This window comes from Trachinotus anak, unplaced genomic scaffold (genome assembly GCF_046630095.1).
Source record: "Trachinotus anak isolate AG129_WGS33_773 ecotype Australia unplaced genomic scaffold, CSIRO_AGI_Tana_v1 ptg000031l, whole genome shotgun sequence".
Lineage (NCBI taxonomy): Eukaryota > Metazoa > Chordata > Actinopteri > Carangiformes > Carangidae > Trachinotus > Trachinotus anak.
This window is the reverse complement of record NW_027273882.1, coordinates 2,465,169-2,491,452: the sequence shown is the minus strand read 5'-3', so window position 1 is coordinate 2,491,452 and position 26,284 is coordinate 2,465,169. Positions and strand designations below refer to the sequence as shown.

Sequence of the window (26,284 nt, the reverse complement as noted above, 5' to 3'; positions counted from 1 at the left end):
ATTACAAGAGAGATGCGTAAGATTTGATTGGATCACTCAGTAGAGTGAACGTGGCTCAGCTGATACAGCACCATACAGACCTGTAGGGACATTTCACCCTGGACCAACCTCTCTGAGAGGACAGGAATAAGTTAGACCTTCATCAAATTCATATATCTTGGACCACATTGTATATAGACCGATATATATCAGGGTTATTTTTATCCATCCATTCTTAAAGATCTTGTCATTAATGTCATTAATGAACTGTAAGACTTTTGTTTTTTATTTGAGGCTTTTGAAGTGTGACCGTAAAAACACTGACAGTCTGACATCGCTGTCTGTCAATGACTCCTTCCTCAAAGACATTACATATTGGAGAATTAAAATGCCGCAGATGTTGCCATCAACCTTCTGCGAATATCGTTTTAGATGTTCCGTGTTGAGTGGTTCTAGTTAGGATTTGCAAAACAGCATCGTAATATTTAACTGACAAAATAAAATTATTGAAACACAGTGAGCTGCAGTTTTCTTGTCTGCAGCGGTGAGCTTCTAGGGCTTCGTGTAACCATGAAAATGATTGCTGCTGTCATAAATAGCAGCTGTGTTTTCCTCTTTGATATTAAACATTTTCTTCATTTAATACGTCGTTTGGAAAGGCACATATTACCTATTACTGTCCTACATTGAATTAAATTACAGATTAATAACTTTTTGGATGTTATTTCATACTTTCTTTGCTAACTGGTTGCAAAGATGAAAAATTAAACTTTTTGAGGAAGTGGGAATAAGGAATTTGCATGATACCATACATCTCTGCTGGAGAAAAGGACTTTTGTTGTGGTCTGTGCTTTTGTTCTGGGCCTTGTCTGTTCTACTGTAAGGCATTCAAGACTTGATGACCTCGAAGATCATCGAGTTTTTCCCTCATCTGCACACCAAGGTGGTTTGAGATCATCGTCTTGAATTGTTCCGGGGTAGTGAGTGCGTCGATCTTGTAGATAAATCCATGTGTTTTCCTACAAATTAAAGATGTGTCCTGCGAGCAGCTGCAGCTAATTCAAGTGGGCAGTCAGACAAAGAAACATATTAGATGGGCAGGCTTTAGTATTGATATGCAGACAGAAATAACAGTGTTAATAAAGTGTTAACAACTTACACTGCATGAACACTGACAGCTGCAAAACTCCATGTATTCATATGATCGGATGTATCATCCCAGAGGAAACTGAATCACTCTGATCAAATGATTATCCTCTATTTCTCATGACTGAAGGTTTAGTAAAGTGTCACTACACTGGTGGTAAAATGCTTAAACTGATCAGCGGCTGCTGGTTCGTCAGGCGTCATCTTGGTCCTGACTTCTCTGCTAAAAACGCAGCTGACAGCAAAGTTTGTCAGACTGATGAGTTTAATAAACGCTTGACACAAACGATGGCGCTTGAATTGTTGATAACTTGAGTGCAGCACCAGCCGTGAGTGCGGCTTTCAAAAAGTAAAACCATATTTCCACAAACACTCAGGCACGAAATGTGGAGCCTCACACATCAACAACAGCTTTTACTGCCAGAATAAACGTTTGGCTGCCAGCAGTGTAATGCTAGCAGGTCTGTGCTCTGTGTGTGTGTGTGTGTGTGTGTGTGTGTGTGTGTGTGTGTGTGTGTGTGTGTGTGTGTGTGTGTGTGTGTGTGTTGTGGCAGCCCTCCAGTCAGCAGTGCTAATGCCTGATACTAATACTGTGTGTTTAAGTGTTTGTCAGTTTCCTTTACTAATATTGGAATATGTTGCTGTGGTTAAGTTGTTTGTTAAATTCTCAGCACGGAGGTCAACAACACCTGGATGAAACTAACTGAACACAATTTAATTCATCAGTGAATTTAAAAAACGCACATGCAATTAACAAAATAGTGGAAACATGTTTTATTTGACTAAAAAAGTAGTTTTGACTCTTGTTTGTTGTGGAATTGTGGGAAGAGATCAGCTGATTTACATCTGTCAATAAATATTAGGGTCTTTCTCCTTCTTGTTCTACTGTACCAACACGATCTGTAACAAAATTCCCCAAAATCTGTTGTTATAACACTGATTTCTTTTCTCACTCAATATAATGTTTAATTTTCAACCAAAAAAAAAGGAACGGTCTTTGTAAATGACCAGTTTTATCATATAGTCTTCTACAGCCATCATGAATGAATTTTTCCAACTTAATTTAAGTCAAAATGTTAAATATTAATATGAAAAATACTGACTTAAATATTGGTATTATGAAAAGAAAATCAAATTATAAATGCACTAAAAGTAAAAGTCATTGAGTTACATAAAAAAGGTAAGGTCACAATCAAGGTTGTTCCATTGAAATTGTCTGTGAACCATTTAAAGAAATGTTTTACTCAAATATGAAGGAGGATTGTCTGTGTTTTACAAAGCACTGTGGAATATGAGATGACCTTAGCTCTATTCTTCTCAAACACTGTTCAGAATTAATAAAAGAATTGTTATTATTATTATAAATTATTATTACAGTGACTTTATTTATTTATTTTTTTAACTCAAAAACTCAAGAGTAGAGAAACTTCCAGCTGAATTCTGTTGGAAAAGTTTGTATGAAAGAATTCTCTGTGTTTTATTATTTGTTGTGACCTCTAGTTTTCACAAAGTCTGTATAGTAGAAATTAATAAATAAACAAGTGATTTTTATTCTTTCTTGGCTGATGAATCAGACGGTTTTAAACTGTGTATGATGACTGGTCAGTTTCTCCTCATATCCTCATAGATATGAGGACAAACTGCCTCATACAGGATTTAAAAAGTGGCTAAAATTCCTTCACTCTCTCCCTCTGGCCATCTCTCTTTTCCTTTGTCTCCCTGTTCTCCTGCCCTCTCTTTGTTCTTTCGGTCATCCTCTCCCACCCTCCTCTTGTTCCCCCACCTCCCACCCACCCATCCTCTTTCATCCCTCTCTGCTCATCTCTCCATCAGGACCTGGAGGAGCGTCTCCGCCATCATCACCATGCAGAGCTGCAGTCTCTCAGAGAGGCTCACCGCCAGAGCATCGAGACGCTCAAACAGCAGTCAGAGCAAGAGCTGCAGACGCTCCGCTTTGAGCTGGAGGACGAGGGCAAAGCCATGCTGGGTGAGCTCTCAGAGTGTGTGTGTGTGTGTGTGTGTGTGTGCATGCATCACAAATATTCACCCTCCCATGACCTTTTGGCATATTTGGACTGACTTGGGGTTTTTGGTCACAGGCTGCTCTGATTTCAGTGTGGGAAGCTGAACTCATAATGAAAGAAAATACTGAAAATGAAAGGATGAAAAACCTTTTATGTGGAAAAAGTGACACATGAAACTTTAGGATCTAAAAATATAATGTACAAATATGACAAAGCATTTAAAACAAGAGGCAGCTAATGTCTTATCATGGTCACATAGCAAACTGTCAGTGAGCTGCTGTGAATGCTGTGAACAGCAGTGTGAGGCAACAACCGCTACTGAGGACAGATCCAAGACCAGAACATTACAGTTTTTTACATTTTGACATAATGAGCTATGTCGCATTTTCCACACAGCTGAATACATGATAATACCTGTTCTCCTCAACCTGCTGTTGTGCTGCTCAGTTCCTCTGTAGTGTAACTTAGTAGAAGCCTGAAATCGTCCATACTGAGAAGATAAAAAACATTATATGCCGTTATGTTTTTGATTTTGTACGCCTGGTTCTGGAGAACATAATGTCTCAGTAACTCCTTCAGGGAATTTCTTTAAATTTGGCACAAATGTCCATTTGGACTCAAGTATGAACCAGAATTTGGTGCTCAAAGGTCAGTGGTAAAAGGTCACCGGCAACAAAACACACTTTTGGTCATAAACTCAAAAATTTTTATGCTAATTGACACAATTTAGCAAAAACACAAACAGGATAAAATGATGAAGTGATGACATTTTAAATCTAAAAGGTCAGGCCATTCTTCAGAGCTGTAACTCTGGGGTTAATATTATAACAATAACAACCATAGAAATGAATAGAAAACTAGAATGATGTTTTATGCCATAGAGCCAGAGTGGAGGTTCTGTCCCTCTGTAATAACAGTGTGTTAACAGTTCTTTCTATAAACAGCTGCTATAACTTTACATTTGGTTTTCAATACAAGACATGTGAAACTACCATCCTTATGACCCAGAACGCAATATTACTGCCGTCTGTCTTAAGCCAATGCAGATATGTGACAGAGGAAATATTGAAATGTGCAGCCTGTGATGTAGAAACAGTTAAAGTCGATGATATGAAGTGAAATGAGGACATCAGCAGGCCTCTGAAGTTTCACACGGACCAAAATATCTGTTAAAGTGCTGGAAAACTTTAGTCTTACCCAGTTTTTTTGTGCTAACACACCAGCACTGTGCTGTGATAAATGGTCTTCCATTAACCTTCATGTCATGGTCCTGACACTGGAGAGCTGCTCCCATCTATCTCTCACTTCCCACATCCTGACATCTTTTATTACCTTTTTCTCTTCATCTCGCTCCCTCTCTTAGTTTCTTTCATCTTCTCCCTGTGTGTGAATGTGTTTGTGTACATACAATACATATGTGTAAGTGTATTATGTGTTTTTTTCTGCAGTGGTCAGTCAGAAACACTCTCAGCTTTCACAGCTTTAGTCTTTTTATTTTGACATTACGTTAGAGTAGAAAGCTGATGACAGTGTGTGTTTCCTCTCCAAACCGTTAGATTGTTTGCGATAAAAGGCGTTTATTTGAGTCAGGATTAAAGGCCACTTGGGTGAAGGCAGCGGAGACACTTTTCTTTATGCACAAAGGAAAAAAGGTTTTATTTATTTATTTAGTAATAAAAATTCCTGAGCAGCTAATGAGCACTTTCTTTGCTCGCAGACTGAAGGACAAGCTTTGTTTGCACACATGTAATATTTTCTGTACAAATGAAATTTCTGCCCTTTTTGCTTCCATTACATTTTTTCCCATTAGCCTCGCTGCGATCGGAACTGAACCACATCCACGCATCGGCCATCGAACACCTGAGACAAACCCACCAACAAGAGTCAGCTGCTGCCAAAGCGGAGCTGGAGAAAACAATGGAGAACAACCGGATACAGGTAGGACCTCATGAGTTTATACTGGTTTATCATGAGGAGGATCACTCACGTATCTGAGGTCTTTACACCAGACTGTCTTCTACACGTCTCTGTGCTTCTTCTGAGAGTTTGAACCTTCATAACTTCTATAAACTCACCACCATCTTTACATTTATCCTGACACACACGGACACATAACTGCTGCATGCAAACAAAACTATCATAATGACTGACGCTCTTGTCAAGTATGAAAGCTCCCAAACACTGCAGCGCTGCTGTCTGTCTTTAAAAACAGCGAAGACTGTGTGACAGGAGGAAATAAAAGAAGGGACTGTAGACACCTCTGAATAGGCTTTCAGGACGTCTTCACACTATTAAACACATTCATCCACAGTCTCCAAGGAAGTTGTTCTAGTGACAGACACAGAGACTGGTTTTACCTCAGCAGGATACTCAATCAAAATTCACCTTTATGGAATTTAGAGATCTGCTTCCAACACCAGTGTTGTTAGACCGAAACAGCTGATTAATCTGAATCAGTGCTGAAGTGATGAGTCATTAATCAATCAGTTGATCAACAAAATATATGATGTATGTTTTTAAGTTGTCGAATAAGTTGTTTTAAGTCAAGAAAGTGAATTTCAGGCAAAATGACAAACCTTCACTGATTCCAGCTTCTAAAATGTTTCTGTGATTTTAAATTAAATGTCACTTTTAATCAGGCATTAAAAAATATCATCTTGCACTCTAGGAACATTTTTCACTGTTTTCTGTTTTATATTCTATTTATTGGATTAATCCAACAATTTTTTAATCTGATACACATACAGAAACAATACCAGGTACGTGTTTTGCCGGAGAGATGATGAGTTTGTGTCGTTAATGTCTCCATCATGGTGTCCACATGTTTTTTACGCAGTCTGATTTTGTTGTACCTTCTTCTTCATAACAGTAGAGAATAGAAACGCACAACAAGTCACATTTTCTTTTGGCAGTTTTCTTGGAAAATTCAGTCATATTTATGCTACATTTGGAGTGAAACTCACTTACAGTCAGTGTTAGTGACACAAATAGACTACTAGTCTTTACTTTCCCCTGTCGCACAGCAACAACTGTTCTTAATGTTGAGATTTTTCTGTTTTTGTTTTTATTATTCATCAGTGTTGTTTTTCTCTTATGGCTCTCTAACAGACATTAGATTGGGATGGAGACAGTAACAGATGATATAGCCAGCATGCCTTACATAACACCTGCTCTGCCTCTCTCTCTCTCTCACACACACACACACACACACACACACACTCACCACCCAGCAGGCTACCGTCTTACCATCTCTTAAATCCTCCTAATTACCCCAAACACCATGGGTTCCTCTTTCATCGCTTTGTGATACAGATGTTCTAACAGAGATGCACAGCTGGTTGATTTTAATACCCCCCCATACTTCACCATCAGTCTCTCTCATCTTCAGTTGCCAAGGCGACAGGGAGTCAATAAAGGCTAATAGTGGTGTGTAACAGTCTGAACTGCCTGTCAGTCAAACCGTAGATCTGTAGCAACTGAGGCAAAAAACTTTATACCAGATGTCGGTCGCCTCCTTCAGTATCCTGCAGGGCACCAGCTCTGTGTGGGCCCTGAGGAGGATTCAGTCACAGGCTGTAACCCTAACCCCACAGATTTTGTCCTTGTCAGTAATTAACTGTACTAACCTGTCTGTAACTCTAACTGATGGTAAAACACAGTAGAATCACGTCATTCCTCATGTTAGTGAGTTTACCTGACACTTCATCAAGCATCCCTGGGTGTTCCTGCTGACCCACTGTTACCAGATCCTACGTTACCTTCATTTAAAGAAGGCAGCAGCGTTGTTAGTCACAGCCTTGTGTCTGAAAACATGATATAAATGTTTTATGCATGATACATGATATTTATGATATTTTAAACCACATTTCATAATGAAACAGGATCGGACTCTTTGTCAGATCACTCAATCAATCAATCAACATTTATTTCTATAGCCCTAACTAAAAGGCGACCAAAGTGTGTTATAGTAAAAATCGAGAGAACACAATATACAATAAAATCATGAAAAGCATAAAAAGTACATAAAAGGACAAAAGAAAAATGTCACAGTGCCGATATCGACCAATTTAACAATTCAGCTTTTCATGTAGCTTCACAGTACAGCTCAGATGTTAGTGTTTTTTGAGGTTACAGTTTCGGACATTACTTAACGGATGGGGAGGAAGAGCCTGATGAAGTGCAGGGTTGTGTGTGTGTGTGTGTGTGTGTGTGTGTCTGTGTTTGTATGCACATTGTCATCGGTCTCTGTGGAGATGTTAACGTGTTTGATCCAGCAGAGCTGTCTGATCAGTCATCTCCTCATCGGTATCTGTTGACATCCAGCATCTATTCTGTTCTTTCTGCATTAGCTTCCTCTGTTCCTGATGATGTTTCTGCCCTTGCTTCAGTCCAGTCTTTGCTCTAATGTTTCACTTTGTACCTGAAATAACTTTATTTACCACTTCACATAAAGTATCTCAGAAGAACTGTCTTTGTTCTCAAAATGAAATGATTAGTCTGTTAATCAATTAATCAATAAATTGAACATTTATTAGTATTTGAAAATTAAGAAGAAATGTGAATTTACTGAAACAACCTTCTTACATGTGAGGATTTTCTGCTTTGTTCTGTTATATGATAGGATAAATGTAATATCTTCAAAATGATTGACTGATTAAAATGATTGGCAGATTAATTGATTACGATATTTGTTGCAGCCCAAATGAATATGTGGGTTTTGGAAGTCCAGTTGGATAAATGTGATTATACACCATAAAGTAAACGAGAGAAAAAAGCCAACAAGAACAGAAAGAGAAAGAAAATAAATAATAAAAACAAATCAATAAAGAAAATAATGTTCAAAAAAAGTACATCTTTAAAAACTGGGACACGTACACTAACATATTCTTAATGATAAAATATAAAATCAAGTGTCACATTCAAGTTAATGGCATTTTAGAGACAGCCAGTGTAGCACAGATCAATTATACACTGTCAGTCACTGACACTGACTCAACTAATATCCATCCATCATCCCTTCATAAAAAAATTAAAGTCCATCTTCAGTTGGAAATCACACCCTAGAGATTTGACCAGCTAATGCCTTCGCTTGATAAATATTTGAATACCTTATTTATTTTTCAAAGACTTAAAAATGAGAATAGAGAGGGGCCAGAAAAAAAAAAGTGGTGCACATCTTCACGATTTCACTGCTTATTTTAGCTGTTTAGAGTGGAGGAGAAAGTGAGATTACAAAGAGAGAACAGATGAGGAGAGTAAAAAAGTGATGACAGAGCAACAGCAACATAAGACGAGAACAGAAATAAATCCCAGTGCCCTGAACCAGCCCACAGTCAACTCCATTCATCTGCCACGAGTGTAAACATCCAACGGGGATTAAAGTCCCAAACAACACAACAAACACTTTTTAAATAGTCCTGAATTCACTAAAAGGCACCAGTTTAGGTAACTTTTCTTTCTTCCTGTCTTTTTTTCTCCTTGTTTTGTGCCTCCTCTCCTCCTAGAATGAAGGCAGGAGTTTGATGAGATGGAGAGTAGAATCAGTAAATGAGTTATTAAAGATGAATCTGCCCTGCCCCCCCATTATGCTTAATTGCGCCGCGACATTTATGGAAAGCAAGAATCAGCCAGTTACATTAAATTAAGATGCTGAGGGAGACTCAGATGGAGACAGATAGTGAGACAGGAATTTGGGAATAATATAGGCTTATTACACAAAGTTATGGCTGCTGGATACATGAACACAGCCCTTGGCACAGGTTGTTATAGAGACAAGCTGAATGAGATTTTTTGCAGAGCAAGGAATCATAAGTGGACAATAACTCAGAGTTCAGTGACCTTCTACTGTGAATCTTCACATCATGTCTTTGCCTTTATTTGCTTCCTCGTTCAAGTCTCTAATCATAATGATCAGTTTGGCAAACGAGGCCCAATATGGCTCCCATCATCATGTGTATTAACACTGAACTTGGCAGTTTTGATTGTTAACGGCTTGTAGGTCCAAATGGCAACAGCTTGACAAAAAAAAGTCAACACAAAGTTCAACTTACTTGTTTCAAAAGCTATGAACCACATCTGTCTGTCTTTTAGAAAAATCTGAAGTAATAATAATAATAATAATAATATTAAAAATTGTTATTTCTATAGCACCTTTTATACAGGAAATTCAGTCCAAAGTGCTTCACAACAAAGAAGTTACATGCACCAAGTGCTTCACATTAACAAACATAAAATGAACATAAAAACATGTTTAAAACATTTATATAAAATTAGACAGAATAATAATAAAATAATATCATAGAAAAAATGGAAATAAATTAATAATTAAAATAAGTCAGAATGGATTGGACATTTGACTGTCACATAACACAGTTTGACCCATAGGTGTTCACCCAATTAAAGCTTTGGTAATAAAGTGAGTATTTGAGCTTCTGAGGCTCCTTCTCAGTGACATTTTGACCAGTCTGGTTTTAATTTGTAACCATCCTCAATGTCGGACATGTTTGTTCTGAGATGCTCTTCTGCTCACCACAGTTAAAGAGTGGTTATCTGAGTTACTTGATCTTGCATTTCCCTTAATGCAACTGCTGCATCTTTCATTAGACCCTCCCTGCCTGATAAACACCCACTTCTTTAAAACTCTGTCCAGAGCCACAGAGAAGATTCTACAGGCCTTCATATGTGTAAAATCTGTGGACAAACAACAAAACCCTTGAGTTTAAGAAGCTGTGAGTCACTTACTTATATGATGAAATGATGAAAGAAGGCAGTCTGTGTTGTCATCTTCGTGTGCATTTGATCGAATCTACGCATTGTTCACTCCCACCCAGCTGAGAAAATCACTTGTTCATTTTCTCACAACAAACATAAGCCAGATAAGAAAAGAGGCAGCTCTCCAGAGGATCCTGAGTCATGTGGACGGTTGGTCATTGTTCAGTCAGAATTAATTTTTTTTTTTTCATACTTGTGAATTAAAATTCACTTGCTGCACAGGGCACATTTTAGCAGGTTGTTTTACATTAATTACCACCACCCTTTTACAAATGAATGGTCTAAGAGATGTCATAATGCATGTATTTTTGTTTGGTTTGTTTTATTCCTAAAGTGCTTCACTATTAAAGTCAGGTACATTACACACTGTAATTCATCCACACAGACCTTTTATGACATAGAGGGAAAGCGAGAAAATGTACATGGGTATTTATTATTACAGTTCATTGCTGAATAATTGATGATGATTAATGTTTCCATTTATTGTCACTTCATTCATCAACATTCAGTTAGTTTACCAGCATGACTGTGACTCATTTGTACATAGGGTTACATCTTTCCATTAATTATGGGCCCACTTTGTGTTGCTGAAGAAACATCCACATTTTAGGTCGATTAATTTGTAATATTCCATAATACAAAATGAGACAATGGCCAAAATCAGACCATGATACTGAATTGGCAGCTTGTTGTGTACTGCACACCCATAGACTGTAAATAAAAATGGATGTAGCCTCCTTGACGTTTCTGAAGAGCAGTTTTGAAGCTCGGACTGAGCTGCTCCACCAGTGCCATCTTGGCAGCTCCTGACTCCGCCTAACTCCCTGCTAATCCAAAAATTGGCAAAGAAGTAGAGCATGTGGAGCTGAGACTTTGGTGCATGTCAGGTTGTGGCATATGCTCATCCACCTGTCACTCAAAGCAGCACAGCCTCAATTACACATAAATTTATACCTTGATTAAATTCAAATGGGTGAGTTATATAAAACTTCACCTACTATACGGTCGTCAAGAAGGAGGAATTTAGCTATAGAAACCAAAACCATTTCTTGTACCAGGCTGTAAACATGTTTATTTCTGTTGTAAATTTGGACATTTTAACATTGGAGTCTGTGGATTGACTGACTTTTGAAGCCAGACTCAAGTGGTCATTCAGGGAACTGAATGCTGATGCTTATCATATCCAAATTTGTTTCAGAAAAGTGTTAATTCAACTCTACTGTCTGTGATTTGTAATGTTATTGAATGTAATTTAATCTTGTCCACCCACATTAACATAGATATAGCAATTCACCTCAAATTAAGTACAGTACACTAACCCTAAAACCAAAGATCTTTTTAAGGAGCTTCATTGGTTTCTACAAAGAGCTGCATGCCGTGAAGTGCATGATGAAGTAATCATCGTCTCATCTGTATAGATTCATCCTCATGGTAGTTTTACTTGGTCAAAATAGGTAAAGGTTTAAAAGTCTGATAAATGCCAGGAAAGACCCACAATGTTAGCGAGAGATTGTTATTAAACCATGATGCCATTCGAGGACAGTTAACACTGTGAGACATCAACTGGTCAAAATGCAAAAAATGAATAATACAGATTTTTTTTTTCTCTCTCTCTTCCTAGGAGCGTGAGTTGTTGGGTCGGATCACTGAGCTGCAGGAGGAGGTGTCCAGGAGGAAGAACCACATCGCTCAGATGGACCACCAGATCCACACGCTCAACGAGAACATCAGCACTCTCACTAAAGAGCTGGAGCTCAAGGGCAAGGAGGTGCTGAAGATCCGCAGTGAAGCCAATCAGCAGATAAGGTAACAGATAGAGATAGAGATGTTCTTTACATTCATAGTGTAAATTGGCGTCGATGATGGATAAATTCTGTGTCAGCACAGACTAGATAGTGATACTGGTGTTATACTTGTCAGAATTCACTTACTGCAGTTGAAAGCAGGGACTGATCTGAATAAACCTGCCTGTTTGGTGCATTCATCTTCTATCATGTATGAAAAAACACTGAATTCAGAGCATTTTAAAAAGCAGCAGTTGTACTTGTGAGATCTTTCCTCTGAACTTGACTCTTTTCCATGTGTCAAATTCAGTTTCTGTCTGAAATATTCATGGTCACACAGTTGGACTTTTGGTGTTTGTCTCCCACAGGAGAAAATACACCAGTGTGTTCACATTGCAGTTTATTTTGATGCACTGTAACCTGGCAACCAAACCACTGAATGTTTTTCTCATGAATTCAGAGCGGTGGTTCTCGAGTTCCTGGCTTTTTTATTCTTTGGCTCCACCTCTGGCAGTGAGAACTGATAGTGTGGTGGTGTTTTTTCTTTGGTGCTTAGCGCTCAACACAAGTTTTAGTTCAGGCCTGAACCAGGAATTTAAGTTTTAGTTGTTTTTAAGAAATACTTTTTGGAAATACTTGTGTTCAGTGTTCTTTCCAACAGACTCTAGTGTCTGTGCATAAGGTACAGAGCTAGAGCTCGGAGGCGATTAGTTTAGCTTAGCATAAAGCCTGGAAACAGGGGAAAACAGCTAACTATGCTGTCTGTGCTGATGGCGTGGTTGCCTACAAAATGAAGGGAAGGATGTGTTAACACACAAATTTAGAGAACATTAGATGAGAAGATCCGTGCCACATGCTTACCTGTATGTTAAATGTAAGGCTACAGCCGGCAGCCTCTTAGCTTAGCTTAGCACAAAAACTGGAAACAGGGGTAAACAGCTAACTGTGCTGTCTGTGTTCAGAGGGTAAGGGTAAACAGCTAGCCTGGCTCTATCCAAAGGTTAGAAACTCACTAATTAACACATTGCATATTAATGACTTAAAACACCATTTGAAAGCAGATAATCACATTTCTGTTCCTTTAAAAACAGCATTAACAGTCAGCACAGCCTCAATATGAACCCCATCCCCCATAATATAAATGTACTAGTGCACACTCTCAACCCTTCCTCCTCTTGGCAGACCCGGTCATCAGTGCATGTTGCTGTATTTGATTTCACTGATTTTATTCGGGTGACGATAGTTTCTGCAATCCAGCTCCACTCCGGTCCGGATGAAAATAGACCGAGATGAAAGAGAGAGTGAAAGAAAGGCCCAACGAGGCAAATCAGTCTCTCTCTCACACACACACACACACACACACACATATACACACTGTCTTTGTCTCTCTGTCTCTCTCCATCAGTGTCAGGAGCCCATTGATTAGGGGAAGTGAAGGTTACTTAGGGTAAAAGCAGAATGGAATCTATAACCATGTTGTTCCCTGCAGCTTGTTATAAATTTTTTAAAGTGCTGTACGGCTAATGTGGTCCAGCTCCTCATTAGAATCAATCTGTAACCCTGGATTTATGCGCGTGTGTGTGTGTGTGTGTGTGTGTGTGTGATAGCTGCTCCCATGATGATTTATTGTCCAACATGTATTCATGTGCTGCCTGCCTTTATGTGTATGCATCCCCTCTCTCTCTCTTTCTCTCTCTCTCTCCCTCTCTCTCTCTCTCTCTCTCTCTCCCTCTCTCTCTCTCTCTCTCTCTCTCTCTCTCTCTCCCCCTCTGTGCTGGAAGGCTCATGCGCAGCACATTTCTCCCTCTGTTACGTAACTCCCCGTCTGAATCCTGGTCACAGGGATAAAAATAGGCTGATAAATAAATAAAGAGGAAGCAGAGAGAGATAAGATGTGTGCCCCTCGGGGGGAGTTGGCCCAGTCAGAGTGAGAGGCAGATAGACAGCCATGTTTCTCCTCCATCCTCCATCCTCCTTCTCTTCCCTTTCATCAGCCTCCTCATTTCACTATTATCATCTTTTATTCCCAATTTCCATCGTTTTCCTCTTCATTTAGCTCATTTCCTCCCATAGCAAAAACTTCTGAGCTGGTAAATTGAATATATTTCATAATATGAATAGTTTATTACGCCATCCACACACTTACTGCGCCTATGTCTTACATTATGGATAAGTACATGCCATATTTTGCACTTATGTCATACCATGTTTGTTTTTAATGCATTTTCAATTTGTCTCATTTATTTTGCTCTGACGCATAACTCACATTTCTGTCGTAATTCCATTCATAGTATGTTTTCAAGCAATCATGGACTTGGAATTCATTCTGCCTTCTTTTTCTAATCTCACCAATGTTTCCTCCGTGGGCCGATCCATTATGTTCGCTTCTCCTGGGAGAGACAGACAGACAGAGGAGGAGAGTCTGCAGGTCCTGATTAAGTCTTAAAGGGAAATTTCACCCATTTGAAAGATAAATAGATAAAATGTGAGTTATTCCTGAGCGTCATTCTGTCACTCTGTAGTTGATTAGTCCAATCAAATAGCTTCATGGAAAGGACGATTTTTTTTCCTAGCCGTGACGTGACGCGACCTGACGTCATGTTATCTTTTCTATTGAAAATCTGACATAATTAAGTTTGTTGTAGTATTGTGACATGAAATATAGACATAGATAAGAATCCTGATTTACCAAAATAAAACACTGTAAAAAAAAAATCAGTCACAGTACATTTACTATCTAAGGTGCCATGTGGAGTTGATAACTGACAAAAGACACAAACAAAGCAGGAGCTAATGTAAAAACACTGCTCTACAGTACTGACCACAGTTAAGTGTACTCTGTTTCCATTTGATGCTCCTCTGTACTTTACTACATTTCAGAGAGAATATTTTTATTTTATTCTGTTACATTAATCTGACAGCTTCAGTTATTACTCACTCGGGAGAAAATCATGAATTTAAAAATGTTCAAATGAGCATGTAAAAATATGATGCAATGTCATACAGTAGATTTAACTGCTGAACAGGAGTGTAACGATCCTGAAACCAAAACTGAGAGTCACGATACCAAGACAGGAGTAAAGGATCTGGATACTTATTCCAACACTGCAAAATGTTGAATATTATTTTTCATATCAGGGCACCTCAAGGTGTATTATCACTCTACCATGGTCCCTCATCACAGAGCAATAGAGAAACTCCTTCATTCATTCATTCATTCATTTTCCATACCGCTTATCAGAAACTGGATCACGGGGGGGCTGGAGCCAATCCCAGCTGAGATTGGCCGAGGGCGGGGTACACCCTGGACAGGTCGCCGGTCTGTTGCAGGGCTCAGAAGAGAAACTTTGTTCAATTTTTTTTAACATTTGTTTGTAGCGAGTTTAACTTGTGGTTACATCTGTCTCACCACAGTAGAAGCGAACTGCTGTAGCATGAATAGAAGTAATGTTGCCATGGATATCTGCTGTTTAACACGTCTCACACTGATCCAGAACAATGTTTATTGGTCGCTGCTTAGCCTTGTCTCCTGAAAATCCTTGGGTTTTAAACTGTTCGACAACAAGAAACTATTTGGAAAAGTCGCCTTGATCTTCAGAAAACTTTGATGGTATTTTCAGAGCAATTTATCGAGAAAATAATTGGCTGCTTAAATGATAACAAAAATGCTGCTCTAACTCAAACCCAAGATTGCAGTTTCCTCTCAGAAACTCAACTGTCCATTCTTCTCACTCCTCAGGGTTCATGAACAAGAGCTCACGAAGAGGCACGAGAGGGAGCTCGCCGAGCTGAGCGCCGTCCACAGCAGAGAGACGCAGAACATGCTGTCAGACTTCAACAAAGCCCAGGAAGTGCTCAAAGACAAGATCTCCGCCCTCCAGATACTGTACGTACGCACTGCAAATACACCGTGTGCTTGTGTGGTGTCGTCAAACAGCTGTGCAGCAATGACGCTCTGCGACACAGAGGAGTTACATTTATCTGATTCTCAGCTCATGATTGCCACGAGCACAGGTCAACGTATTCGTCCTAGATAATGTAGCTGAGGGTTGTCAGGTGCCAAGTGGAAGCATAAAAACAACAGACAAGTTTTCTCTGGGGGGAGGAACAGGCGAGGCATCCACACCTGTCCGAACACTCCCGGTTTCTCTTTCCTCCTCTGCAGATTTAACTCTTTATCCTCTCTCCTTTAATGAAGCAGATGATCAAATATGGGAAATCTGTGCTTTTCCTATTTGTCCATGCAATGACCTACGCAAGCACTGCATCACAGACAACTAGGGCGTATCTAAACACATTTTCAGTTGTTAGTTATATAGGAGCAGGCGCATCCATGCAGACTATTTTTATTTTCATGTGCGTCAGGTGAAGTGAGGTATAAATAGGAGGGGGCTGTGATGATTTTTTTTTTTTTTGCCAGATAATCATGTTGCTGGTGTCATACGTTATAAACAGCTGCACCACGCACGGCGGTGCATGAAGGAACTGGCTGGCCATGAAAGGCAGCACCAAGAGATTTACTGCAGTCTGAGGCCCGTGAACCCCTCAATCTGTTCCTGAGCCAAACTCTGCTGGAAATAATGTGTTCCATTTTCAAAACAAAGCACGACACAAAAAGATAAAATTACTCCATGAAATCAAAGATAAAAAAAAAAGAGAGACACACAAATGCCATCATTGTGTAGTGCTTCTGATTCCATATGCATGAGGCATAATGTGCCTGTATGCATGGGCTCTCAAATTGTTGTGTTGTATGGAGGCGATTTGAATAAAAAACACTGTCCAGACTCGTCAGACAAGCAGGTTTCAGGAGCTGATTCTAACTTGATTAAAGTTTTCAATCCTGGGTTTCATCCCCTTCTTTTATGTTTTCCTTTATACTGATGTGCATCATCATAACTGCATCACATAAACTGTGACAACTGTCCAATCTGCCAGAAATTCTCTTGTTCATACATAGTAAGCAGAGCCTGATGTCTTCATCTGAACAATGCTGTGTCTCCTTATTTAGTTAGTCCGCACAGTGTCGTCATATTGCCGAGCTCGCTATTATCTTAACTGAAGTGTGTAACACTTGAAACAGATCCCACAGAGGAAACAATGCTTCTTTTAAAGCATCAAGCATCAAATAAAAAAACATTTGTTGCTCCCCAGAAATGCTCAAAGTCAAACTGTGGCTGGTGTCAGGGCTGTAGCCAGGACTTATACTGAACTCATAAATCCAAATACCCCCCAGTGCCAACCAGTAATTGTAGTATTAAATTCCTCTTCAGGTCATCAAAACCCCCAAATTACTGAGAACATAACCTCTTTGTCCTTGCTGGCAGCCACAGCCATGGCAATAGTAAATAATGGCTTCCCATGAACCAGTTCCATTGTTGTTCAGACTGGTTAGTGCACCTCATTTTCCTTAATCCTATTGATGTTAACGTGTTTCCATGAATAGTGCTCACATGGAGAATAAATTATGTTTTATTACTGTGGGTTATTACTGTTTGGAGGTACGAGGGATTTTTATTTGTTATTCAAATCTTCACAGTTGTTCCCAATCAGTGGACTCCACCATCACACTGATGATCCAATGCTACTAAGTCCAACCAGTTTAATGCTAGTTTAAAGGTCCCATATTATCTAAAGGTAGATGTCCATCTGTTTTTTGATTATAAGTCAGGTCTAGGTTCTATATTAATACTGTGCACGTATGAAAACCTCAGTCCACAGAGAAATGCACACAGCCTGTATTCAGAAACTGAGCCTTAAAACCAGCCGTCAGGACTTCTGTAACTTTGTGATATCACAACAAAGCAGTCACCACCCTCAGCCATGCCCCAAGCCCCGCCCACCTGGACCCACAATTCAACCTTGCAGGATTTGGTTTCTATGACTGCTCATCTGAAATCTGCTATATTTTTATTTGATCACTCAGAAAACAGTCAGCCAATCAGAAGAGAGCCTCAGAGCCTCTCTTCTGGTTGGCCCACCAATCTGTTGTTGCTATAGCTCCAGAGAGAGGCCTGAGAGAGGAGATGTAAAACTACATTAAGGTGGTTTTTGGTTCTTAAAACCACAAATATGTCTTCTTATTGATATCAACACTTCAAATAAAACACTGGAGAAGTGTAAAATATGGGACCTTGAATGAAATATGACATTTAACTTTATGGTATCTGCAGACGTCCTGAATTAAATCAGCATTTTAAATAGTCACATTAGTTTTACTGTAAAACACAGTTGATGTAGGATCATAGCATTGGATACCAAGGGTTCAACCACCTTGGGTGCCTGAACTCCTGCAGCCTTAAAATATTCAAATCAGATGAATTATGCATCATAAAACTCAAGTCCTGCTAGTCGGACAATATGCAATAAGTCAGTCTACAAACCAAATGTAAGTTAGAACTTCCTCAGCTGGAGAACTTACAGAGATCAAAGAAAATGTATAGATTCACATGAAACATGGATCAAAGACATTTCGTTTAGCAGCTAATGATACAGGGCTCCGAGAATCTAATTAGTGGGAGGAAATTCGTCTTTTATCACTGGAGATAAAGCAGAAGATTAATATCACTGACAACACGCTGTGAGGACACTGAAGGAAGGTCAGGTTAGGTTTTGGGTGAAGCAGATACTGTAAGTGATGTGTACATCTATGGAAAGACAAAAGGGAAAGCTGAGGGAATGCAGTAGATGTTGAGGTTACATCTAAAGAGAAAGATGACGACATGTGACAGAAAGTACAGGTGAAGACAGACAGAAATACAGAAGATGGAGGCAGATGTGAAAGCTTTAGGGACAAGAGAGAGTTTAGAGTTAAAAAGATATGACAGATTAAAACAGAGTGAGGTAATGAAAGAAAAGCCATATGAGAAACGTGTGTGTGTGTGAGAGAGCCGGGAGACGTGCAGCAAGCTAGCATCCTCTTCAGAGCTGACCTCCTTTCAGTCTGACTCAGCTGAGAGCAAAGCGCCACCTGCTGGGTGACAGAGGAACTGCACTCAAACAGCATCTTCACCAACCACATCAGCTTTTATTGTTCATTATTTCATCAAAAAAACTACTGGCAGGCTTAAACATTATGTTAGATAAAATATTACACAAGCTCTATAATTAAACAAGAAGTGTACACAATCTGTTACCTGTTTATTTAAAAAAGACATTTTGTTAAAATTGTTTCAGTCATATCTCGTAGTATTCAGCAACAGGTGGAGTAAGTTTAGTGGCTGTTATAGTTTAAGTCATAGCTCTTTTAGGGTTTCCCATCCATGTTGAGTTTTTTTTGCTTTTTTTTTTTTTGCTTCTTTCGCCCAAATTACTGGAACAGTTTAATAGACTTAATTTGCATGTAGCTAAGTCAGCTGGTATGTAGTAAAAGTACAGCTTGAATATATATGACAAACACTCCCTAAACCTCAAAATGAAAGCATGTACTGAAGTGATTAAGGCTCAACAAGTAATACAGAGTAATACCATTAAGAGTACATTTTTTAAAATAATAAATAAATAAAATCCCTCAATTCTTCCTCTAAGTGTTTTCCCATTTTGTAAAGTTTATAAATCAGCTTCCCCTTGACCCAAGAATAAAAGACAAAATCATGAAAGCACCTTTGCCCAGTATGCGAGTGGCTAAATTAAAGTAGGAAGTACAGTGCAGTAATGTGAAGTGATGTTGTCAAACAGTATGTAGTTTTCTTTCTTTGTTATTTGTTATTTATAAATTTACTATTAATGCGTAGCAGTTTTTATTTTCTGGCAGTTTCTTAACTTTACCCACTAAAGAAGCATTTTCCCCAGAGATGATCGTCTCGCCTAATTAACTAAAACACAGATCTGTATTAACCACCAGTCTCTTTCCACCTCATTAATCACCATGGCGATGACAGCCTCGTCTCCTTCATGACAAGTCCCTCTCCCTGAACAGCCACTCACCATTCAGGCTTCATGAATATTTAAATATTTTGTCCTGTCAGTCCTTTGGGAGTTAGACAGCTCGTCTGTGGGTTACAGTTTGTGTTTGTTTGTGTTTTAGTCGTCATGACAACTAGAGTCGCAACTTGTAGTCACATCTGTAGTCACATCAGCAACGATCCAGCTTGTACGTGTTGAAATCATATATCTGGACTGCTGAAACATAATTAAAGTCAACACTAACAACGGCCGTCAAATCAGTACATGAAGTATATTAAACTGCAGGTAACCATAGCAACAGTGCTTTTGCTTTCTACTACGTTTCAGTTAAATGTCACGAGTGAAAAAAATGCAAAATTAAACAAGACTCACTGGACGGAAGGACAGAACCTGAAACACCTGCAGATGAAACTCACCATGACAGTGAAGGAGCAGAAACTCTGTGAGAAGGTTATGAGACTGAATATCCCTCCTCCTGGTGTTTTGTTTTGTGGGAATCTCTTGAGAGTAAAATACAGCGCTACAAACACAAATCACACAGCCCGTAGACAGATGTAGCTGTCCCTGGAAGGTGCAGATAACACAGTGTTGCTTTTATAGCCTTTATACAGACAGGAAGTTCTAGTTTACATTGTGTGATGTTGTTATTATGGGATGCGCAGTCTCCAAGCCTCGTAATGTGACCTTTTGCAACTTTTTTTTTCTAGTCATCTTTTTGTCTTTCACCGTTGTGTCTTTGATAACTCTATCCTCGATACACTGGCAGATTAATCACTAATGAAAATAATCCTTAGCTGCTTGTTTGATGTCTGTTTGTAGTCACTTTAAGTGATGGTTAGGTTTGTGTAATCACTGTTTATTGTTTGGTAATCGTCATGTCTGAATTAGCATTAAGGTACTGTCAGACAGTGAGTGGTTGCCGCCTCTGCCTCCGTTGTTTCCAGTGTAAAGACAACGGCAGCTTTGACAGGCGCTGATGTAGGAGCTACTTTTACTGGTGTCTGAGTTCCTTTAATTATACACTTCCTCACCAACAGTGAACAGACATATCAAATAACTAGAATGGTCTCAGTGCAGCATCAGATTCAAGGTTTAATTTTCCGGACCAGACCTTTAAATAATGTCTATTGTGTTCTTATGTAAACTCAGTATATTCACCCTGTCATATTCTTCCAATTCAAGCTACAATGCACTGGCTGCTTAATGAGGTTAGAGGAGGTGGATAGCAACAGCCTGCAGCAACGCCGACCACTCAGGGTACCTTCACTGTTAGGGTTAGTGTTCGTTAAGGTTTGGAGTCATTGTTGTGATAAAAACAAACGTCATGCACTGAGTTTGCTACAGCTGCAGCAGCTATGAGAGAAAATGACTTGACCAGACGGTGGTGAAGATAACACAAGCACTGACCCAACTCTTCCTCCTCATCATCACTCATTGTCAGTTTTTAGTATTAGATTCCAACACTGTGGTGTCCAATTATAAGGCTCAAGGTTATCCCCTTATCACAGACACCACCTTCACCAAAAAATGAAGTTTTACGACTGACATTTGGAGCAGCAGTATCTTATCAGCTTACCCATTCAGTGCACACTCAGACCTACTTTCCCATTCAAGTGACTGTAAATGTGAATTTTCCCGCCTTCAGGTTGTGCTGAAGAAAATCGTTTTGATGTCTTGCATATAAGCCGAGCAACAGCAGGCACATCTGTCCAACCTCTGGGAATTCTCTGTGCACGTGATCTGGAACAAACCCAACAATAAGACAGATGCCACAGGTGACCCTGAACTCGCTTCCCTTTCATGTGTCACTGGCGCTCCAGCTGATTGTGACAGAGGCACTTCCTGCTTAGTGAAGGGTTGCTGATGTTGCGGCAGTCAGGCGTGAAATTGTTGGATACTAAGCATTTGGCTTCAGCAAGCTCCTCCCCAGAGGAAATTCAGCTACAGCTCAACCAGCTACTATGAAGATAAATACACTGCATATATAAACAGTGGGGTCCAACAGTCTGAGACCACATGGGGAAGTGTTCTTAGGCTTTAGGACTATACCCACTAGAACAACATATTCTACATTCAGCAGAAAAATACCTTCTGAATATTTGGATCAGATCACAAACTCCCTACCAGCCTCAGAGGGAACAGGTTTCCTCCACCGGAGAAGATATATGTTTACTGAAGAAGTGAGCTCCCCGGTTTTTCCTGCTGTTGTATGATTGAGCTTCTTGGCTGAAGTGACTGTTAGAGACAGTTAGATTAAAGCACATTACTTACAGGCACTTACCTTTCTGGTGTGGAGAAAACCCCACTCTTACATCGCAGCTTAACTCAAACCATACACTCATACATAATGAGTAGCATTAGAGCTGCACTAGCCTGTGGCAGCATTATGCCAGCTTTGTTCGGTTTTGTGTAAACCAGCCAAGGCAGTGAAACAACCGGTCTTCTTTTCAGGATCTCTCTGTAAAAGGGGCTAAAGTTAGCAACTAGATGGTGAACATAAATGCTAACTGCTTTGTGTCTGCTTCATTTGTAAATAGGCCACTGTTAGCTAACATCTGCTATATCAGATTTACAAGGCCATAATACTGAAACTAATGTGTGATTTTCAGTGCTGCCCCAAAGTGGCCAAATTTATCAGTTAACACTTTCTAACTGGTTAAATATTAATTATTATTCCACATACACTCAGTTGTCAGGTTATCAACAGCTAATACAGGCTAATACAGCAATCATGCAATAAATCCTACCACTAATTTGTGGTGCTTCTGAACTGTATTACACTGTACGGAGAGGTGTTTGTATTATTTAGTCTACCGTCATTGCTATAAATAATAGAAACACAATACACTGTAACAGCACTAAACTACATCCTCCAAAATGACCATACAGTTGAATTACACCCCTCAGAAACAGTTTCTGGACATTATAACCTCCATGAAGAGAGGATTTATTGCAGGACTGTTGTATTAGACCGCATTAGCTTTAGTTGGGTGTACCTATTAAACTGGCAATTGAAAGTAATCATAGCTCACATAATTAAAGTCAACATCTTCCCCTCTCAGTTTTTTCTTGTCAAACACAGACACACCAGAGCAGCCAAAAAACTCTGATAATTCTGCTTTATATAGTGAAATAATTATAGCACATAAACTGTAGCATAGCTGCCATAATTTAAGCAAAAATGTTCTGTTTTCTTTGTTATATATCATCAGTTTTTGTCAAACAACAATACAGCCCGAGCAGGCAAAAAGACTCTGAAGCTTTAGTTGCAGAAAATGTTTGACAAACAGGAGGAACACGATGAATCGGCTATCAGAAGGACACAGAAGCACCAGCAGAGCCGCAGACAGTATATCTGATGAAACTGCAGATCAGTATGTATCAGTATCTCCGAGCAGAGCTTCAGCGGCTGCCCCCGTACAGAAGTGGACATTCCTTGGAGAGACCGCGGTTTATCAGGAAGACAAGCTGCTCTGGAACTCTGCCTTTAAGAAAGTGTGATTTCATGCTGTGGCATAAATGTCACAAAGATACCCTTCAGTGTCTTGTACTGTGGCCGTGTGGGAAGTGAAAGGCTGTTTAGCTCACTGTCACGTAAGGTATTGCTAAAACAGACACACAGTTAAACATGCAGGTCATTTTCCCTACAAACACACATCCCAAAAAAAAAAAAAACACTTTAAGTTTAAGTCAGTGATGTGAAACGAAGTAGGGAGCAACTGGTGGTTTATATCACATCTTATATAATGGTAACACTTTTTATTTCTGAATCAGAGAAAAACCTTTCCTTTTTGGCTTTGGCTTTTAGGCTTTTTGTTTCATTGTATGGCAATTTAAAAAAAAATGAGTCATTTATGGTTTTTCGCTTGAAGAATATTTCATTGTGCTCAGCGATCTTTAGCATGTGTTGCATCAGGAAAAATGTCACCGGATGTGAAATGACTCAGAGGTTTTACACAAGTGGTGATTTCTCTAAAGGTCGGAAAATAACAAAAATCCATTATAACGTTTTTGAAAGTTCTCATAACTCACAGGAGCAAAACAACCTCCGGAAGACCTGCATAGCTCTGCTTTTGATTTCAGATTACAACCTTTTAATAGTTTTTGTAATGAGAAGAGGAGAAGGCAGGGGAGGGGACGGGAGACAATTACTGTTTTATTGATCACAAGCTAATGAAAAAGGAAAGCCTATGAATCACTCATCTCTTTGCGTTTTTGCAGTACAGGCATTTAATTCTCATAACTCACACATGCTTCCGTCTCGTATACACACTATCAAGTGCAAGACCTAATGAGTTTACCTCGCTGTAATTCCTGCCCTTTGTCTGTGTTTAACTGATTTGCATATACACACATTTGACAGTGATGAAACTGCACAACCTGGTCCCATTTCAACACCTCAGTGTGTCTCCTCAGGAGGAGGCTTGGAGTAATGCACCTTTGTGCCGAATATTAACCTTCTGTGTTTTTGTGTGTCGTCATACAGGCTGGAAGGAACAGAGGAGAAGTTCAGGAACAGGGAAAGTCGACATGAAGATCTGCAGCTCATCGCAGAGCTGAAGGACATGGTCTCTGAGAGAGAATCTCTGGTCAAGAAACTGGTGGTAGGTTGCTGCTAAAGAGGTAATACCTAAGCCAAGAGAAACTATGTACAGTATTAAGGATGAAAAGAAAAATGCTTGAGCTCCTGTTTGTTTTTTTGCACAAGATAGTTTAGTTTTTCTCAAAATTAAGTAGGTGCAAGTTATTGTTGTGTTTTGTATCCCCCCCAAAACCAAATGGTTGCTCAGAGTGTGTTTCCCCAAATCAGCCAGATTTTCAAGAGAGTGTGTTCCAAACTGGTCATGGTCTGATGTGAGAGGTGTGTGTGAGAGCTAGTGATGTATAAATGTAAAGAAGCAGAAGCATGAGTGACTGTGTCCAGGTCCACAAAAGACATGTTTTCTAAAACGCTACAAATAGGATTGGACAAAAAGCTTAATTTGTCTTTTAAAATTTTCATCAGAATTAAAAACCACCTCTAGGTTGATTGCAAAAGGTTTATCAACAGATCAGTTTTACTGGAGTAACCAGTTGAAACTCACAAAAATCATTTTGTCAGTGAATTTTTTCAATTAATTTGCCCTGAAGAAAAGATGCTAATGAGAACGAGTCAGGACCCAGGATGCAGCCCTGAGGAATTCCACTTTTGTTAAAGGTGTTTGCTGAATCATCTCTACCTCAGAGACATGATGGGAAACACTCAGAGGCGACACCTGTACTGACCAAAAATATTCTAAATAAATTATAAACTAAATAAACTGGAGGTGATTACACTGCAGTTACTGGTCTACCTGACCTTCAACTTGTCCAAAGGATAAACTTTGAAACAGGCTAAATTTATTTTCATACTGGTTTTCAGGGCTTTTGAATGCTAGCGTCAAAAGAGTTGTATGGATTACTGAAATGGTGAAGGACAGCAGAAAGTCATGTTTGTAATTCTTACTTATTTGAAGCTTTATTTTAAGACTGTTTTATCATTTCACATCAACTTTTCACATCCAGCCTTCCTGGCTGTCTTTCGGACAGTTTAAGATCCAATATGCTTCAGCTCATTAACACTGTGCCTTTCATTGGGTTTGTCAGGGACACAGCTGACAATAACACAAGGCTGCCAGTGTTTCACTGCACTAATCACACTGTAGAGGTGACTTTATAAATCAGCTTACATTTGTCACGCTGTAGAGCTGTTGCCATTGAGGTTGAGTCATGAGCTTGTGTCTGAGGTCAACGGTCTGTTGTTGTTTTGAGGGGGAAAAAAAGCAGAGTAAACTGAGAGGAACTTGAAGAAGAAGAAGAATTGGGACCAAGAGGACAGTTATAATGGTTCAAATGATTGGTTTGAAGCAACGGCATAAAACTGCAGCGCCAAGTGTGTGTGTGCCTCTAAAAAGTGAGCAGACAGAACTCATTAAATGTGTGATTGTCAGTCTCTTGAGACTTCCACAGCCTCTCTGGCTGTCAGCTAACATGATTTTCTCCTCCAGGACGATAAGAAGTTCTACCAGCTGGAACTCGTCAACAGGGAGACCAACTTCAACAAAGTGTTCAACGCCAGTCCTAACGTAGGAGTTATCAACCCGCTCATCAAGGTAGGCCCGGATATCCTGTAGCACACCACACACAGGGGCACTCTGATGAGCCTGTCGCTTTATTTTACTACATAGCAAAGATGATATCCACTCCATCTCATTTCATATCCATCAGTGCTGGTCGATCGAAGGATAATCGGTACTGAAAAGGAATTCTGTTGCACTGTAACAACCATAAATCATGACCACTGTGATTTTCAAATGTTGCTCCAACTGAGACCATTTTGAGGCGATCATCAGCCTCTACCAACGCTGAACTGAGCAGGAAATCTGATGCACTATTTTATGCCACGACAATACACAAGCGAGTTGTTCTACAAAAGACAGGATTATGATTTTCTGGTGAGAAACGGCTAAAACATTCAGATTTGTGGTGATGGAAAAAATCTGTTTTACCAGGTTCATACTTTTCATTAAAACGAAGGTCATCAGGGACGATAGAAGATTAATTGAAATGCAGTGTTTATTTCCTTATACCAGCATCACTGGTATAAGATGAGCAGTAGTTTCATTTGTTTACAGCAATTAAAAAATATGTCACTTT

General features: G+C 39.4%; 1 protein-coding gene across 4 annotated transcripts in view; it reads left to right on the top strand.

The window, feature by feature from the left end:
• The window catches only part of fam184ab (family with sequence similarity 184 member Ab), a 128,554-nt gene that overhangs the window by 93,747 nt on the left and 8,523 nt on the right, over positions 1-26,284 (top strand). For all 4 annotated transcript variants that reach the window (XM_071467906.1, XM_071467904.1, XM_071467908.1 and 1 more), the window contains 6 exons: positions 2,959-3,112; positions 4,960-5,087; positions 11,542-11,726; positions 15,444-15,590; positions 24,096-24,213; positions 25,636-25,740. In XM_071467906.1, the coding sequence (XP_071324007.1) occupies positions 2,959-3,112; positions 4,960-5,087; positions 11,542-11,726; positions 15,444-15,590; positions 24,096-24,213; positions 25,636-25,740 (837 nt within the window). The remainder of the gene's footprint in view (positions 1-2,958; positions 3,113-4,959; positions 5,088-11,541; positions 11,727-15,443; positions 15,591-24,095; positions 24,214-25,635; positions 25,741-26,284) is intronic.